Source organism: Oreochromis niloticus, linkage group LG3 (genome assembly GCF_001858045.2).
Source record: "Oreochromis niloticus isolate F11D_XX linkage group LG3, O_niloticus_UMD_NMBU, whole genome shotgun sequence".
NCBI lineage: Eukaryota > Metazoa > Chordata > Actinopteri > Cichliformes > Cichlidae > Oreochromis > Oreochromis niloticus.
Window position 1 is genome coordinate 82821075 of NC_031967.2, and position 18659 is coordinate 82839733.

Below are 18659 nucleotides of genomic sequence, written 5' to 3' on the forward strand. Positions count from 1 at the left end.
TTGAAATTCTCCCAAAAATGGCACTGCAGCATGTAAAAATATAAAGATAAGCTCTGGCGGACTTGGTTCAATGGTAGGTCTTAAAGGGTTAAAAGCACAAACCATAACAACCATAAAGTGGTGCATAATAAGACCAAAAATGAAAAATCTCAGGCCCGGCAGTAAAGATACAACAGCAAAGCTAACACTCTGAAGACGCATTCTCTCCTTTTATACTGGTTACTGGAGCTTCGGGGGGGTGGGGGGTGGGGGCAATGATGTCACAGAACAGCAGCCAATCAGAGACAATAGGATGAAGGTCCTCCATAAGGCAGAGTGCTTCCCCACTTTCCTGTTCAGAGACAAACATCAGCAATTTCAGCTCAGATCTGGTGACCTTTGAACTTTCCTAACACACACATGTATGTGCTCTGTGACTCGGCTGACACACTTCTTACATTTTAGCTTCCCCCAAAGGAGCAGAACTCAAACCAGAACCAGGAGAACCACAGAAACCAGACCTGACATGATGGAGGCTGTGAGAGGAAGGCCAGAAGAGGGACGACGAGGAGAACGACGAGTGGTTGTGGTTGTTTTACGGGTGGTAGTAGTAGTAGTAGTTGTAGTGGTAGTAGTGGTAGGTTTTACAGTAGGAGGAGGATCTGTGGGAACAATGACAAAGATGGTTCAGTCAGTTTATTATCTGGTCAGTTCATCACTTCCAGTAGTCTGTGGAAGCTTCCTCACTGATAGACAGACCTGTCTGAATTCTTGAAAGACTAAAGAAAGGATCTTCAGGTTACACTGAGGATACACTGAGACTATCTGTCATGAAAGTCTTTATTTATGGACTTTATCAGGCACAGGATGGAGAGGAGTGCAGTGACGGTCTGGGCGTACCCACCTTCTTCTCTCATATTCATCTCAAAAACCACTGACAGAAATCAGCATTATAGAATAAATTAGTTAGACCAGGATCAACTGCAGACGACTGGATCGAGTGTTTCTACCCGATTAAACTTTTGCATATTCACTGCCAAATTACCTGCCTACAATATCGATGGACAGGTGTGTCAATTATGGTGGGCCTGGTGAGCAGAGGAGATGGTCTCATTCCAAACTGACTAGTTGTATCTTTCACAGCAGCTATAAGATGTGCTCTTCTCTGCGGTTAAACCTTAGTGACTCACATTTGTGTGATTCATTCAAATATTCTCCTCTTGAAAGAGAAACATGGGCCTGAAAAGAAACTAATGTTCACATCTGTCAGTCACAACCTGACACTGAGTCTCTTTAGTAAATTCAGCAGTGTTTTAATGTCAAATAGAGGTTTTGTGCCACCACAGTGAAGATGGACTTCTTTGTTCCTTCTCTAATATTCCAACCTTTGTAATGATGGGATAAGTTTCTCTGGCTGCTCTGGTTTATATGACCTGAATACATTAACAGAACATGTATCGATAAAGTAAGATATAACCTGCCACCTTTCATTGATCTCTATGACATGTCTACTAAAGTCAAGGAAAAGAGGTTGAATAAGAAAGATCATTGCACTGACCTCTGACTGTCAGTCTGCTTTCATGAGAATGTGGATGATCATCAGTTGAGCACGAGTAGAGACCTTCATCAGACTTTTGAACATTAGTGAGAGTAAAATTTTCTTTGGGATCATGTCCAATCATATTCCCATCTTTATAGAAATAAGACTTCCCCGGTTTACCCTCTCTGGTTTGACAGAGCAGAGTCACATTGCTTCCTGTCCACACAGGAGATGAAGGGATGTCCAGGATCAGGGAACCAGCTGCCCAACAGAGACACAAACAGAGTGATACAGAGACAGACTTCCACCAACACAGAGTCATACAGACACAGCCGGAACATGTGTACCTGTAACAGTGATGTTGACTTCATCACTACGCTGTCCAGATGAGCTTTCACAGAAGTAAGCTCCATCAGAGGGGTTACGCAACATGAGTTGACACAGATAATTTTTAAGAACAAGGTCTGCAGCTTCTTCACACATCTCAGTGACTCCTGCTCTGGTCCTCTTCACTGTCCATCCATCAACTCTCTGTTCATCATCATCATCATCACAAAACAGAATCACCAGAGCACCACCACTGAAGAACTGCTTGTGATCTGGTGTTACACTCAGAGAGACTGAAGGGCAGAAAGATACACAGAGTAAATGTGTTTGTGTTCTTGTTGGAGTCTCACTGATGGTTTTCACTTCATCAACTCACCTGCAGAAACAGTTGGTGCAGACAGCAGCAGCACACACACACCTGTAACAGGAGGACAGAGGTCTCTGAAGGTCAGAGAAAGTGTGATGGTGTACTACAGGGGTGGGGAACTCCAAGCTTCGAGACCTAGTGTCCTTAATGATTTAGACAAGTCCTTGATCCAACACAGCTTATTTAAATAGCTAAGTAACCTCCTCAACATGTCTTGAAGTTCTCCAGAGGCCTGGTAATAAAATAATCATTGGATTCAGGTGTGTTGACCCAGGGTGAGATCCACAACCTGCAGGACACTGGCTCTCGAGACCTGGAGTTTGACACCCCTGGTGTACGAGCTTCATTCTCTTATAGGGTGTGCAAAAAAAAAGAATGTATAAATCCTGCATGATTTCTCAACAGAGGTGGACATTACCAAAGTACAAATACTTTGTTAGTGTACTTAAGTGGATACTTGGGTAAAAGTCGGCGGGGCAGTAAGTCACAGTACTTCAGCATCTAGCTAGCTCTGCTGAAGAGGAGCGAGCATAAAGGGAGTAATATTTAATTAATTTAAAGGTTCAGTTCCTGGAAAAATTGATGCTAGACATTTTTCTTAAACGAGCTACTTTTAATTTTCTTAAAATTAATTTCACAGCCTGTACATTTATTGAGTGAAGAAGTTTCTTCAGTGCTTCATCATTTACTGGAGTATTTTCTAACACATGTAACTATACTGTGCAAAAGGAACGTCAAAAGTGGCTTCCCTTTGCTCAACACTCCATTCGTGGTGTTTGGATGGAGTGGTAGTGATGTGCCATGGCGTACAAAGTTTGGGGTCTGTCTGGACAAGTAAGGCAAGCAGTGCTTTAAACTAAGTCTGAAAAGACATGACACATAAAATGGACCATCATAAAACTCCTGTCATCACAGACAGCAACATCATGAAACTCCTCATCTCTTAGTGAACAGGCATGGTGACAGATTGGATTGCTCTTGAAATCATGTTGATGATTTAGAGCAAATAGCATTTGAAAAAGCTAGTAATAACTCATTTACTTTATCATTTCTATCATTATTTGTGATACAGCAGATATTTACTACAGAAGTGATAATATTTTACACTCTGGGGTGGTCAACGAACGGAGCATGCAGAGGATAGATGTACCATTACAGACTGAGATCTATGAGGAACAGCGGACCTGAGGCAGCACTGAGGGATCCCTGACACTGCTGGCTAAGGATAAACATTGCTTTGGTAGAATTAAGTATCATAATGGCACTACACAAGGAACACAAGGGAGGCAAGGAGAAAAAAACCTAAAGGCTAGGAAATTACAGAGTTTCAAAAATAACTAAGAATCATGAATTAAAAAACAAAAAACAGAACCATGACAAAGAATCTAGACCCAGCAGTCTTAGCTAATTATACACCAATCTCCAACCTTCCTTTCATGTCAAAGAGTAGTTGTCAAACAGCTAACAGATCATCTGCAGAGGAATGGCTTATTTGAAGACTTTCAGTCAGGTTTCATCAAAGCACAGAAACAGCTTTAGTGAAGATTACTGATGATCTTATCTGATAGTGGACTCATGTCAGTGTATTAAACAGGTTATAAAACAACAGTGTAAGAACAGTTTCATGATGTAAGATGCCAGTTTTGACAAGTACAGACTAGTGGAGAGTCGTCTGGATTATCAGTGTAACGGTCTCGTCCTTCTCTTTCTCTTTCTGTGTCCTTTTCATTAGAAACTGTGAATCCCACCCCCGGATCACCCTGACTCGTATCATGAACAGGCTTGTGTCCACATGAACGTGCAGACTTTCCCCTTTGAAAAACAATACAAAAAAAAAAATCTTTTTACATAAAATGCACAAAATCGATCTCCAGCACCATCACAGGAAGGTGCTGATCAATAAAGCCTGTAAACGGTAACAAAGCACATGTAGCGTGAAGCCAAAAATATAAAGAAATATAAATAACGGCACACAGCTCTGATGCATAAAGACTTGTGAGCACAGAAGCAGAGTTTATGACAACCTTCTCTCAGGAAAAGGTTTTTCCAAACTCTGTGCTCACTGCTCTAAACAAGCATTTACATGTGGATGAGGTCAAAGTTTGCAGACTCTCTAACAGAGTTTAGAGTTATTAGCACACACTCTGATCCAGGTTAGAAACCCAAAGGAACAACCCCGCTGTCCACCACACCTGTGGTATTTTAGAAATGTCTGTGTGTGTTTGTGTAAAGGAGACACACACTGAAAAAACTGCTCCTTCAGTGTGTGTGATGGATCCGAGGTGAGAAATTCTTCTTACCGTGCAGCAGGATCACAGACAGCAGCCTCATTTTCATCCTCACAGTCCCGTTACAGAGCTCCTCACTGCCTCGGACCTCACCCTCCTCTCAGGAGACTATCAACAGGAAGCTGTACCGCTCTAACAGGAGGCTCCTCCACAATAAAAGCTGTCCTAGATAAACACCTGTGCTGGTCACTTCCTGTTCATTTGTTTCAGACAGGTACAAGTTAACCAGTATCCAGCATCATGCTCGGACAGCACAGGCCTCCCAACCACAGCCAACACTGGATTAGGCTTCAAATTTTCTTTCTGTTGTTGTAGTACTGTATTTACCTTATAATATAAAGCACCTTGAGGTTTTGATTTGGCAAAATATAAATAAAACTGGAGTGAAAATTACTGATAAAGTTATAGGGATTTGATCAAAATCATCCAACATGAGCTGTGATTAAACTTTGCTGGAAGAAAGTGAGGAGAGAAACAAAGACCTTTGATTGGACAGTGAGTCAGAACTCAAACTGGGAGAGGTCAACATCAGCAGTGTTGGCCAAGTTACTTACAAAAAGCAATCAATTATAATTATTAGTTACTTCTTTAAGAAAGTAACTGAGTTAGTAACTGAGTTACAATATTTTAAACGTAACTAATTACTAGGAAAAATAACTATTGCGTTTCTTAAAAAACAATGTGTAACCTTCATCCAGGGTATAATCAGCTGTTTTTGACTACTTTTGATGATTCCTCTACATTTCACCTTTAAAAACTATTTACTTTGCCTTGTTTGGTATCATTCTTTTCAGCACAACCTCACATGTCAGAATTTACTGTTATTTGTTATTTTTTCATTGGCATACTGTATTAACACAATTGATCTAAAATTAATCAAAAAAACAAACAAACAAACAAACAAACTAGAAAGTGGCCTGAAACAGAAACTGATTACGTGAGCCAAGACACCTCACACTCACTAAGAACGAGCTGCACCACGTTACTATCTGCGGAAATATGTCATAAATATATGTTTATCTTAAAATCCAGGATCAGCAAAGTGACTGACCAGAAGCTAATACTGTAAGATGTCTGGTGCGGGCAACTCTGGTTGAGGTCGGCTCTGGATTATGTGGCTGCAGGTCAGAGAACAGAGCTCGAGAATAAACTGGTGGCCAAACAAAAGATTGAATGGAGGTTGAATAGATGGCTGAGCTGGTAGTTGAGCTAGTGCCTGCACTGGTAATAGTGACATAGCTGTAGACTGAGCTCAGAGTTGCTTCCTGAGATGGGAACAGGACTGCCAACCACATAAGAGATTGTCCTACGGCCTGGAATATTGGTTGTTGAGGTGGATGAATTGGTGGACTTGAAGACACCAAAACACGAGGATAATGGTTGGACGTTTCTGTCTGAGTGTGTTGCTGGGTCTGAAACTGGTTCAGACAGTCTGAAACTGTCTCAGATAAAAATTGGTTCACCCGAAAGACAAAACTCCTGAACACAAACTTAACAATGTGGTGTATGCTGTACAGTGCAGCGAGGAATGCCCAGACCTCTACAACGGAGAGACCAAACAGCCACTTCACAAGCGCATGGCACAACATAGAAGAGCCACCTCCACAGGACAAGACTCAGCAGTCCATCTACATCTTAAGGATAAAGGTCACTCTTTCGAGGATGTCAATGTTCACATATTGGACAGAGAGGACAGATGGTTTGAAAGAGGAGTGAAAGAAGCCATTTACGTCCACTGTGAGCGACCATCTTTGAACAGAGGCGGTGGTTTACGACACCAACTGTCTGCCATCTATAATCCAGTTTTGAGATCCCTTCCCAGACGCCTTAATGCCCACTCGCATCCTGGGCCATCTGACCTCAGGAAATCACTTGATAGGGTGGGGCCAGGTTTCATAATGAGCTCACCCAAAACCCTGGCTGATTTTGACCCACACCCGTTTTCACACCTCGGCTCATGTGATTAGGTAGAGCAGGGGTAGGCAACTTTTTTGATGACAAGTGCTATCTAAAATTTCCTCAGAAGTCAATGTGCCATATAATTGCATTAGCTATAAATTTAATAATGCTCTATATTAACAGTTGCTGCACTGAGCAGACAGCTCCTGAAGCATTTGAAGTGTCAGAATGTGGAAATTTCAACATGACTCGAAAAAACTGCCACCTAGCAACGTCCCTCTCACCAGTAGGCTAAGTGATTTATAGCCAATTACAAGTTGAATCTGATACTTGGGTTTGTTAGCTAAGATACCGTCATTAAGAAGCGGTACAACTAATGTGTCTCTGCGAGCTAATTTGCAATGTACACCACTGGCCTGGCCATTTATTTTTTAATGCACCGTCTCAGATTAATTCACTGCGTGTCGTGCCCAGAGCTGGACTGGGACAAAAAAATTGGCCTAGAGACCGGCCCACCTGGTATTATAGGGAAAGCCATAAAGCCTTTGAATGAAAAGAAATGCTGTTGTGACAGTGGTGTACACTGTTTTGTTGGTATATGTATGATTTCTATACATTGTACATCAGATAAAAACTTTGGTTGTAAGCTTCAGAATTATTTAATAACAGCCAGACTTTTTAAATGAGAATAAGAAAGAAAAGTATTTCCTTGTGCCCCCCTTTCCCTGTTAATGCCCTACCTGGCCCCCTGGTAAAACTTTGCTAGACCCGCCCCTGCACAGTTACCAGCTGTCAGCTACATAGAAAAGGATCCTGGTGTTATTTGTCTCTCAGAAACAGTTCATAACTTCCCTTCAACTCATTCATGTCACCTACAAGGTAAACCTGTTTCTCCATCACTGTTTATATCTGCACCCGGTGATATACACAAAGCTGAGGTGCACTAATGTGCCACGCACAACCACCCAGCGATGTGACTGTCTGCATCCCTGCCTTAAGTGTCCAACCCGTAATTGGAGCATGATGACACACAGGTGTGTGTGCGCCAAGGGTGGGAGCCCGCAGTGAGTTCTGCCCCAGAGGGCAGGTGAGAGGAGAATGTACACAAAAACACATGCGGGCTTGTGACATGGGGACCATAACAATGACTGTGTGCCCCTCCGTGTGTTTCCTCATGCATCAGTACTGTTAGAATCTTCCAGTTTAGTTTTATATTATTTTGTATTGCCTTTAAACTTCTGTCAGCAATAAAGCTGTATTTTGAGTTCAGTCCTGTTTCCCGTGAGTTTGCGTTTGGGTCCAATTCCTGCCTGCACACAGCCTAATCATGACACTAACATTACTAAAAGAGGCTGGATAGTGACGTGGTAAGACCTTTGGAGTGGAAGACGCAAGTTCGATTCCCCCCTGGTATCCAGTAAGGGTCCTGGCTAGACCCCCCATACTCAATCCAAGCCCTGGAATGACGCAGCTACATCTGCAGCCTGTCCGCAGCTCAGACACAAGCATTTCACTACATGTTCACTGTATGTTGTATGTATGTTGTACTGTATGTGCCAAATAAAAATTTTAATGTCACATAACTTTGCCATCAGTAATGTCTTAATGTTCTTTGTAAACATTTGTATCGCTTATAGATAAGTGACATAAAAGTGAGTCCGTACTTTTAAAAGGTTACTCTTTAGCCACACTGCTTGAGCCGTCCGCTAAAAGATTTTTAAATATTACTTTTTCTGGGTCACAAAACAAACTTTTAAGATATTTTCAAGCGAGAATATAGCTGTGTAAAGTTCAAATATCTACTTGATTTATCAATCACATGTTTGCAAAAACGCTCCAACATTTTCGGAGACGTCTATTTTGGTTAATGCTTTGTGGCAGCTTTTGAACATCTGTGGCACCTATTAATGTCAAATCTAGCCTTTCTTTAACAACATAAGCAAACTGCTTTTATATTTAACCGACTTTTCTGTTTAATTACATTTTAAATAATTATAATAATAACAATAGTATTTGTTTTGTTAAAAAAATGTGTTTATAAAGCTTTAATCCAGATTAGTGGCCTGTTAAATGGTTAAATTCTAGGTTGGCTTTACATGAGAATAAAGTAATATAGCTTGTCCTTCTAAAGAATTAAGTTAAATTCCACAGTTGAATCATAAGAAACAATATGTTACATATAAACCCTGCCATATGTTAGATCTGGTCATTTTGCTTATTAGAAACTTTATATATTGAAAGTTAGCTTTTAACAAGCATGTAATGATTATATTTAAATTAGGTGGTCTTCTTTCAAACACATATCTCTTTAGGCCTAAGCTGACAGTGCCAATACCACACATTCAGACACAGTAGTAGATGGTGTTTTTAATACTATATGTGCTAGTCTAATTTGATTGTATGGGGTCTACATTGACCTTCTGTGTTATAAGTTACAATGATTGCACAGCCCTTAAGGATCGTGGGGCGATCGTGGCTTGTTCAGCCTTGTTCGGAAGGTTGCCAGTTCGAGCCCCGGCTTGGACAGTCTCGGTCGTTATGTCCTTGGGCAAGACACTTCACCCATTGGCTACTGGTGGTGGTCAGAGGGCCCGGTGGCGCCAGTGTCCAGCAGCCTCGCCTCTGTCAGTGCGCCCCAGGGTGGCTGTGGCTACAATGTACCTTGCCTTTCCTTGCTTCTTACTATCTTTGAGGCTCGGGACCAGCACTTCTGCTGTTGGACAGAAAGACGTCAACTCAGTGGTAAGTATTTTGGTCTTCCAATATATTAGCAATTTTCAGTGACATTTATATTAGGGCTATCTAGACTGACAAGTGGGACATTGAATGTCACCTCACCGGTGGGGAGGGAGCCTGGGATTGTCTTGAATTTGAGTCTGTTCTATACCAAATGCAGAAAAAAAAATTTAAGAAAGCAATTAAGTTTGTGTTCCAAAAAATAGGACACCAGGAGAGATGAGTCCTCCGTCACAGATGCTGTGGTCAGTGAAGATGGTCGCCTGCAGGTTCAAGCTCATTGCATCTCCAACCCACATCCACTGCCACTGTACTTAAGGGAAGTTAAAGACTTTCTTCTACACCTACATTTGGATCACCTCGATCCATGACAGTCATTCAGGCAGTAATGCCTGGACTGGAAACAAGCATCCTTAAAATAATACAACATACCAGCTCCTGTGTTGGAATGAAAAACAAATGTGTTGTTTAAATTAGAGACTGCACTTGTGACAGAACAATAAATATTTTATTTTGATTATATAAGTAATGTAAGTACAAAACAAACTGTGGTAGGCCTAAACTTATTTTCAGAATAATTACATCTGAGACTTTGTTTCATTGTAAGATTATAACAGTGATGGCAATATAATTGTTTGTTGTTCAGCAGAACAGTGTCCAGTATGTTGGCTGTTATACTTTGTTGTGTTTGAAAATAAAAGTTGGGCTGATTTTAACACCATTACAAAAAGTGTTGTTAATTATTTTTAATCATATTCAGGTTAACACAATTTTATTTTTCATTTAGTTGAACTTGAAGTGTTTGTCAGTAGGTAGTGTTCAGTCAGAAATATCAAGTTATTCTTAATACTTTAGACATGCAATGTATAAGGTGTCCTAACAGTCATCTTCAGTAAGCTTTACTTAGTTTTTTTGAGGCAACGAGTTTGAATAGTTTTTTTTTTAGTTCTGGGAACTAACAAGGTTGTACAGTGTACTCAAAATGAGTAAGCTGCCCTAATTTAATTGTCTTAAGCAAACTGTACTCAATTTTTTGAGGCAATGAGTTTGCATAGTTTTTATGAGTTCTGTGAACTAACTAGATATTACAGTGTATAAAGACTATATCCTGGAGCACTAACAAGTTCAACAAAGTCATTAAAAACTGAAATAAAAACTTATATATTGAAAATAAATCACAATTCTCATAATATTATTGACTATATGAAAAGGATGAATGAAGGATATCTGCATACACAGGAAAATAGCACTGTCCTCAAGAGTCTGGCTCACAGAACAACAGGTGGAACTTTCCCCCTCAGAGTCACAATTATCCATGCAGCTCATTTAGACTCAGCAGTTGACCTCAGATGTATATCTGTGGACTGTGGGAGGACATGCAAGCTCCTCACAGAATGCCCAAACAGGAACCTCTTAAAAAAAAAAGTTCAAGATTTAAGATTTAAGCTCACGTACAGTACAGGCAAACACTGATCATGCTACAGTTATAATACCAGGCCTCTAGTTTAAACTAGGGAATTTAGGGTATTTAAAAATGAAAAGATCATCAAAGTTAAAGGAAATGATCTTAGCGGGTATCACATTTGCAATGTGTTTTGTTTTTTATTCGGTCCTCCTCACTGCCCATCATCAACATGACTCAGAGACACTGAAGAAAGTTAGCATCATCCAGGAAGTAAACCAGATCAAAAGACATCATATTTTACCTTTAAAACATTTAACAGTCAACATGATAGTGAGCTGATGCACTGTGTGTGAGGCCAGTGGCTGGCTTAACATTCATTTAACAGTCTTAATCACATACCATCCCACTGGTGAGCAGGAACATCTACCAGTGGGCATTTTTTTCTACTGACTGCAACCCTGTCATGGTGCTGTGTTCTTCTCCATAAGTCAGGGTTCCTTTGAACAAAGACTCGGACATGAATATGTTTGTGGTGAGAAACCTTAATGGTTTATTATTACAAAAGAGAAATAGTGTAATACAGACACAGTCACAGCTGTCATGTCTGAAAATACAAGTCATTGCAGAGCTGCAAGAAAACCTTTAAACATCCCAAAATATTTGACAGCACTTTTAAAAACAATCACAAAGTGCTACATAAAAAGACGAAACATGAAAAATCCCAGGCCTGACAGTAAAGATACAACAGCAAAGCTGACACTCTGAAGACACACCCCCTTTTATACTGGTTACTGGAGCTTCAGGATGGGCCAATGATATCACAGAACAGCAGATAATCAGAGACAGTAGGATAGAGGTGCGTCTTCATTTTCCTGTTCAGAGACACACATCAGTGATTTCAGCTCGGATCTGGTGACCTTTGAACTTTCCGGACACACACCTTTGTGCTCTGTGGAACAACTGATACACTGCTTACATTTTAGCTTCCTCCAAAGGAGCAGAACTCAAACCAGAACCAGGAGAACCACAGAAACCAGACATTACATGATGGAGGCAGTCAGAGGAGGGCCGAAGGAGTGGGACCTGATCACACGTGGACGAGGACGAGGAGGAGGAGGAGGACGAGTAGGCGGAGGAGGACGATTAGGAGGACGAGGAGGAGGACGAGTAGGTGGAGGAGGACGATTAGGAGGACGAGGAGGAGGACGAGTAGGTGGAGGAGGACGATTAGGAGGACGAGGAGGAGGACGAGTAGGTGGAGGAGGAGGACGACGATGACGACGAGGAGGTCGAGGAGGACGATGACGAGGAGGAGGACGATGACGAGGAGAAGGACGAGGAGGAGGAGGACGACGAGTAGGTGGAGTAGGACGACGAGGACGGGGACGACGAGGACGAGGACGAAGAGGACGAGTGGCTGGTTTACAGGTGGTAGTAGTAGTAGAAGCTATTACAGAAGGAGGAGGATCTGTGGGAACAATGACAAAGATGGTTCAGTCAGTTTATTATCTGGTCAGTTCATCAGTTCCATTAGTCTGTGGAAACTTCCTCACTGATAGACAGAGCAGTTTGAATTCTTGAAAGACTAAAGAAAGGAGCTTCAGGTTTTGTCGCCTCCTGTAGAAGAGGATACACTGAGACTATCAGTCATGAAAGTCTTTATTTATGGACTTTATCAGGCAAAGGATGGAGAGGAGTGCAGTGACAGTCTGGGTGTACCCATCTTATTCTCTCATATTCATCCCAAGACCACTGACAGAAATCAGCATTATAGAATAAATGAGTTAGATCAGGATCAATTACAGACGATTGGATCGAGTGATGCTATCTGATTAAACTTTTGCATATTCACTGCCAACTTGCTCCTGTACTCCCCTCACACACATGATTGCAATACCAATGGACAGGTGTGTCAACTGTGGTGGGCCCGATCAGCAGAGGAGATGGTCTCATTCCAAACAGACTCCCTGCATTTATCACAGCAGCTATAAGATGTGCTTTTCTCTGCGCTTAAAACCTTAGTGACTCTAATTTGTGTGATTCATTCAAATATTCTCCTCTTGAAAGAGAAACATGGGCCTGAAAAGAAACTAATGTTCACATCTGTCAGTCACAACCTGACACTGAGTCTCTTTAGTAAATCCAGCAGTGTTTTGTTATGATGGGATAATTTTCTCTGGCTGCTCTAGTTTATGTGACCTGAATACATTAACAGAACATGTATCGATAAAGTAAGATATAACCTGCCACCTTTCATTGATCTCTATGACATTTCTACTAAAGTCAAGGAAAAGTTGAATAAGAAAGATCATTGCACTGACCTCTGACTGTCAGTCTGCTTTCATGAGAATGTGGATGATCATCAGTTGAGCACGAGTAGAGACCTTCATCAGACTTTTGAACGTTAGTGAGAGTCAAATTTTCTTTGGGATCAGGTCCAATCATAGCACCATCTTTATAGAAATAAGACTTCCCCGGTTTACCCTCTCTGGATTGACAGAGCAGAGTCACATTACTTCCTGTCCACACAGGAGATGAAGGGATGTCCAGGATCAGGGAACCAGCTGACCAACAGAGACACAAACAGAGTGATACAGAGACAGACTTCCACCAACACACAGAGTCATACAGACACAGCCGGAACATCTGTACCTGAAATAATGATGTTGACTTCATCACTACGCTGTCCAGATGAGCTTTCACAGAAGTAAGCTCCATCAGAGGGGTTAATCAATATGAGTTGACACAGAGAATTTTTAAGAACAAGGCCTGCAGCTGCTCCACACCTCTCAGTGAGTCCTGCTCTGGTCCTCTTCACTGTCCATCCATCAACTCTCTGTTCATCATCATCATCACAAGTCAGAATCACCAGAGCACCACGACTGAAGAACTGCTTGCGATCTGGAGTTACACTCAGAGAGACTGAAGGGCAGACAGATACACAGAGTAAATGTATTTGTGTTCTTGTTGGAGTCTCACTGATTGTTTTCACTTCATCAACTCACCTTTAGAAACAATCGGTGCAGACAGCAGCAGCACACACACACCTGCAACAGGAGGACAGAGGTCACTGAGGGTTAGAGAAAGTGTGACGGTGCACTACCGGGTTTGGGAACTCCAGACCACGAGACCTAGTGTCCTTCATGATTTAGACGTGTCCTTGATCCAACACAGCTGATTTAAATAGCTAAAACACCTCCTCAACATATCTTGAAGTTCTCCAGAGGCCTGGTAATGAACTAATCATTGGATTCTTGTGTGTTGACCCAGGGTGAGATATAAAACCTGCAGGACACCGGCTCTCAAGACCTGGAGTTTGACACCCCTGGTGTACGAGCTACATTCTCTTGTAGTGCCAACAAAAAAAACCTGCATAAACCCTGCATGATTTATCAACAGAGGTGGGCACCAAAGTACAAATATTTAGTTACTGTAATTAAGTGGATACTCGGGTAAAAGTGGGCGGGGCAATAAGTCACAGTACTTCAGCATCTAGCTAGCCCTGCTGAAGTGGAGCGAGCATAAAGGGAGTAACGGTTTATTATATGTCAGGTCATTTCAAATGCAGCGTTTCTATGAGCATAAGAAACATCAGCAAAAACACAAACTTTTTGTGTGCAGTTTGTCTCACAGTGTGTTGCAGCTAAAGGTTGAACTGCTGTGTTTCAAAGAGAGGAAAGAAAGAGAGCTAACTTAACTCAGAGATGGAGAAAAAAAGAAAGAAGGACAGGAGAGGAACTAGAGAACTTAGATTTAAAGGGAAGGACTTCTGCTCCACACTCCATCCATGGTGTTTGGATGGAGTGGTGGTGAAGTACCATGGAGTAAAGTTTGGCGCTGTCTGGACAAGTAGGGCGAGCAGTGCTTTAATCTAAATATCAGGTGACCGTGGCTCAGGAGGTTGGGAAGCTCATCTGTAATTGGAAGGTTGCCAGTTCGATCCCCCTGTCCTCTCTTTCCTGGTCGTTGTGTCCCTGGGCAAGACACTTCACCTACCGCCTACTGGTGTTGGCCAGAGGGGCCGATGGCGCGATATGGCAGCCTCGCTTCTGTCAGTCTGCCCCAGTACAGCTGTGGCTACAACTGTAGCTTTCTTCTACCAGTATGTGAGAGTGAATGAATAGTGCAATTGTAAAGTGCCTTGGGTGCCTAGAAAAGCGCTATATAAAATCCAATCCATTATTATTATTAAATCTGAAACGACATGAGACACAAAACAGAGATTAGATTCCTCTTGGCAAAAATGATGATGATGTAGAGCAGATAGCATTTGAAAAAGGTGTTAGTTCATAATTTCAATCATTATTGGTGATACAGCAGATATTTTCACAACTACAGAAGTGATAATATTTTAGTTCAGTTCTGTTCATTTTTATTTCAAACACATACATCCACCAACATTTCATAATATCTTTCCATGCAGTTGTTTGAAAGGGAGTAGGCAGAAGTATATACTCATTTAGCTCTGACCCCTTTGGTTGACATATTAATAATTTCCTCATCATTCTATCTAAATTTGAACAACAAAAACTCATACAATGGTTTCACATTAGAACACTTTGAACTGTTTTTCTCATGTTCAACTAAAAATATGTTTACATTTCCTGACTTGCAAATGAAATAAACATCACTTTGACTGCTGTCTTGGGTTAATTGCATTTTCTTCTTTCTTTTACTTATTTAAAATTTCTTCTTTGAGTTTTATTTTAAACTGGTTTTCATCCATACTGACCTTTATTTCTTTTTTTAACTCATTCCAGAATTTAACTCTGACTATTGAAAATTGAATCTTTTCAATGTTGTTCTTACTCTTTGTATTTCTAAATTCCACTTCCCTCTAAGAACCATTTACTCATTCTGATTGGGAGCATCCCTTTCCTTGCCTTATATATTATTTGCACTGTTTTAAACTTCACCAGATCCTGGAATTTTATAGCTTGCGTCTTAATAAAGAGTCTGTTTGTGTGAGCCCTATACCCCTCCTGATTTATTAGTCTAATAGCCCTTTTCTGCATTATGATTATACCATGAATATTACTTTTATATGTATTTCCCCAAATCTCTACACAATAACTCATATATGGTATTAGTAAAGCATAATATAGCATGTACAATGTTTTCCTATCCAGAAATTGTTTTGCTTTCCCCGAGACAGCAATCCCCCGTGCTAACTTTCCCGTCACATAAGTAATGTTTGATTTCCAACAGGCCTTATGATCAATGATCACACCAAGAAATGTTATGGTATTAACCCTTTCTACATATACATTATCAACACAAATTTCAATGTTAATGTTTTCTTATAATTTCCAAATGAATAAATTTTGTTTTATTTAAATTTAATGACATTTTGTTTTTATCAAACCACTTCTTTAATATCTTTAACTCCTGTGCGATCACGTCCAAAACCTCTTGCAATTCCACACCTGAACAAAGTTTATTGGTATCATCTGCAAATATTTTAGTAACTTTGATACTTTACAAATATCATTTATATTCACAATAAATATTTTTGGACCCAATACTGATCCTTGAGGTACTCCACATTCAATATCCACCAGTTTAGACTTAAACTCATTTATTTGTACATATTGCTGTCAATCCATCACATAGCTTTTAACCAATCGAATACTACATCCCTAAACACACATTTTTCCAGTTTGATTATTCGAATTTTGTGGTCAACAGAATCAAATGCTTTTTTTAGAACTAGAAAGATTCCAAGACTTCCATAAAATACCCAGGGTAGCCATTAACCTATCTCTAATCATCGGCTAAGCACCACAGGCCTTCAAGCTGGCTGTAGTTAAACCTTTACTCTCTAGACCAGCTGTCCCCAACCTTTTTTTAGCCACGTAGTGGTTTCTGTCCGACAATATTTTTACAGGCCGCCCTTTAAGGTGTTGCCGATAAATACAAAAAAATAAAACCAGTACCGGTACCTAAAATAAAAGATTTGTTCATAACACACGGGAAAAGACCCATGTAAACCGAGTTACTGATAAAAATCATAAAAATATAAAGATAAAAACCCTTAAAACCATAAATTTAACACCTGAGCCTCAACTCTCAAAGCCCTGTACCAAACGACTCATGGACCGGTATCAGTCCGGGGCCCAGGGGTTGGGGACCGCTGCTCTAGACCCAGCAGTCTTAGCCAATTATACACCAATCTCCAACCTTCCTTTCATATCAGAGTAGTTGTCAAACAGCTAACAGATCATCTGCAGAGGAATGGCTTATTTGAAGAGTTTCAGTCAGGTTTCATCAAAGCACAGAAACAGCTTTAGTGAAAATTACTTTAACTGCCATAAATGTAAATTATGTCAATTAGTTTAATTTATTGTGTTCATTTATGTTTATTTCCTTTATTTATTGTTGTTCTTTTGGGGGTAGGAACTAAGTTTCATTCTGTGTTGCGCACAGGCCCCTTTAAGTAACGTAAAGGGAAGTCAAAAGAGCATGTGCAAAGAAGCTAAGCTATAACTTAACTAAGTCACAAGAAGGAATAGATAAGCTGTTTTAAAGTAAAGGAAAGCTGTAAAGAAGAAGAAGAAGAAATTGGGAATTATTTTCGTTAAGTTTTGTTCCTGAAGCGGACTCATTCCCTCACGGTTACGTGCAGCCAGCGAGGTATGTTAACTGTTTGTTTATCGCATATTTGTTAACTTGGGTTTAAATGTTTATTTGTAATATTTATGTTTGGTCATTCTGTACTTTTATGTAATGACAGTTTGACGGTGGATTTTATGGTGTTTCGGAGGAGAAGTGTGACGGAGGAATAAATCCATCAGTGAATGAAGAACCGTGGTGTTGTGTATTAACTGGAGGGAGTGATAATTACTGATGATCTTATCTGATAGTGGACTCATGTCAGTGTATTAAACAGGTTATAAAACAACAGTGTAAGAACAGTTTCATGATGTAGGACGCCAGTTTTGACAAGTACAGACTAGTGGAGAGTCGTCTGGATCATCAGTGTAACGGTCTCATCCTTCTTTTTCTCTTTCTGTGTCCTTTTCAATAGAAACTGTCAATCCCACCCCCGCATCACCCTGACTTGTATCATGAACAGGCTTGTGTCCACATGAACATGCAGACTTTCCCCTTTGAAAAACAAAACAAAAAAAAATCTTTTTACATAAAATGCACAAAATCAATCTCCAGCACCATCACAGGAAGGTGCTGATCAATAAAGCCTGTAAACGGTAACAAACCACATGTAGCGTGAAGCCAAAAATATAAAGAAATATAAATAAAGGCACACAGCTCTGATGCATAAAGACTTGTGAGCACAGAAGCAGAGTTTATGACAACCTTCTCTCTTTAAGAAGTTTTTCCAAACTCTGTGCTCACTGCTCTAAACAAGCATTTACAAGTAGATGAGGTCAAAGTTTGCAGACTCTCTAACAGAGTTCAGAGTCGACTGAAGTTCATGCACACACACTCTGATACATGGTTAGAAACCCAAAGGAACAACCCCGCTATCCACCACACCTGTGGTATTTTAGAAAATCATTTATTTCAGAAAATCCAAGCAGGCTGAACGTAAATCCTGCGAATATCTGTGTGTGTTTGTGTAAAGGAGACACACACACTGAAAAAACTGCTCCTTCAGTGTGTGTGATGGATCCGAGGTGAGAAATTCTTCTTACCGTACAGCAGGATCACAGACAGCAGCCTCATTTTCATCCTCACAGTCCCGTTACAGAGCTCCTCACTGCCTCGGACCTCACCCTCCTCTCAGGAGACTCTCAACAGGAAGCTGCACCACTCTAACAGGAGGCTCCTCCACAATAAAAGCTGTCCTAGATACACACAGGTACAAGTTAACCAGTATCCAGCATCATGCTCAGACTGCACAGGCCTCCCAACCACAGCCAACACTGGATTAGTCTTCAGGTTTTCTTTCTGTACCTTGAGGTTTTGATTTGACGCAATATAAATAAAACATTTACAGTGATCTGATCAAGATGGTTCAACATGAGCCGTTCTTAAACTTTGCTGGAAGAAAGTGAAGAGAGAAACAAAGAGCTTTGATTGGACAGTGAGTCAGAACTCAAACTGGGAGAAGTCATTATCAGCAGTGTTGGCCAAGTTACTTTCAAAAAGTAATTA

The 18659-nt window shown here is 40.7% G+C and overlaps 1 protein-coding gene across 4 annotated transcripts in view; it reads right to left on the minus strand.

The window, feature by feature from the left end:
• LOC100699891 (CMRF35-like molecule 1) overlaps positions 1–18310 on the minus strand; it is a 62884-nt gene extending 44574 nt beyond the window's left edge. Inside the window, exons 1-7 of one of the 4 annotated variants that reach the window (XM_019357269.2) lie at positions 18197–18310; positions 13547–13588; positions 13194–13463; positions 12863–13105; positions 12002–12009; positions 501–645; positions 18–331 (exon numbers count right to left, since the gene is read on the minus strand). In XM_019357269.2, coding sequence (XP_019212814.1) covers positions 279–331; positions 501–645; positions 12002–12009; positions 12863–13105; positions 13194–13463; positions 13547–13588; positions 18197–18233 — 798 coding nt within the window. In that variant the 5' untranslated portion in view covers positions 18234–18310 and the 3' untranslated portion in view covers positions 18–278. Of the gene's footprint in view, positions 332–437; positions 646–1537; positions 1781–1866; positions 2140–2222; positions 2265–4513; positions 4617–12001; positions 12010–12862; positions 13106–13193; positions 13464–13546; positions 13589–18196 lie in introns of those variants that run through there. The other 3 variants (XM_019357271.2, XM_019357270.2, XM_019357273.2) reach the window with 3 other exon arrangements.
• Positions 18311–18659: the final 349 nt, after the last annotated feature.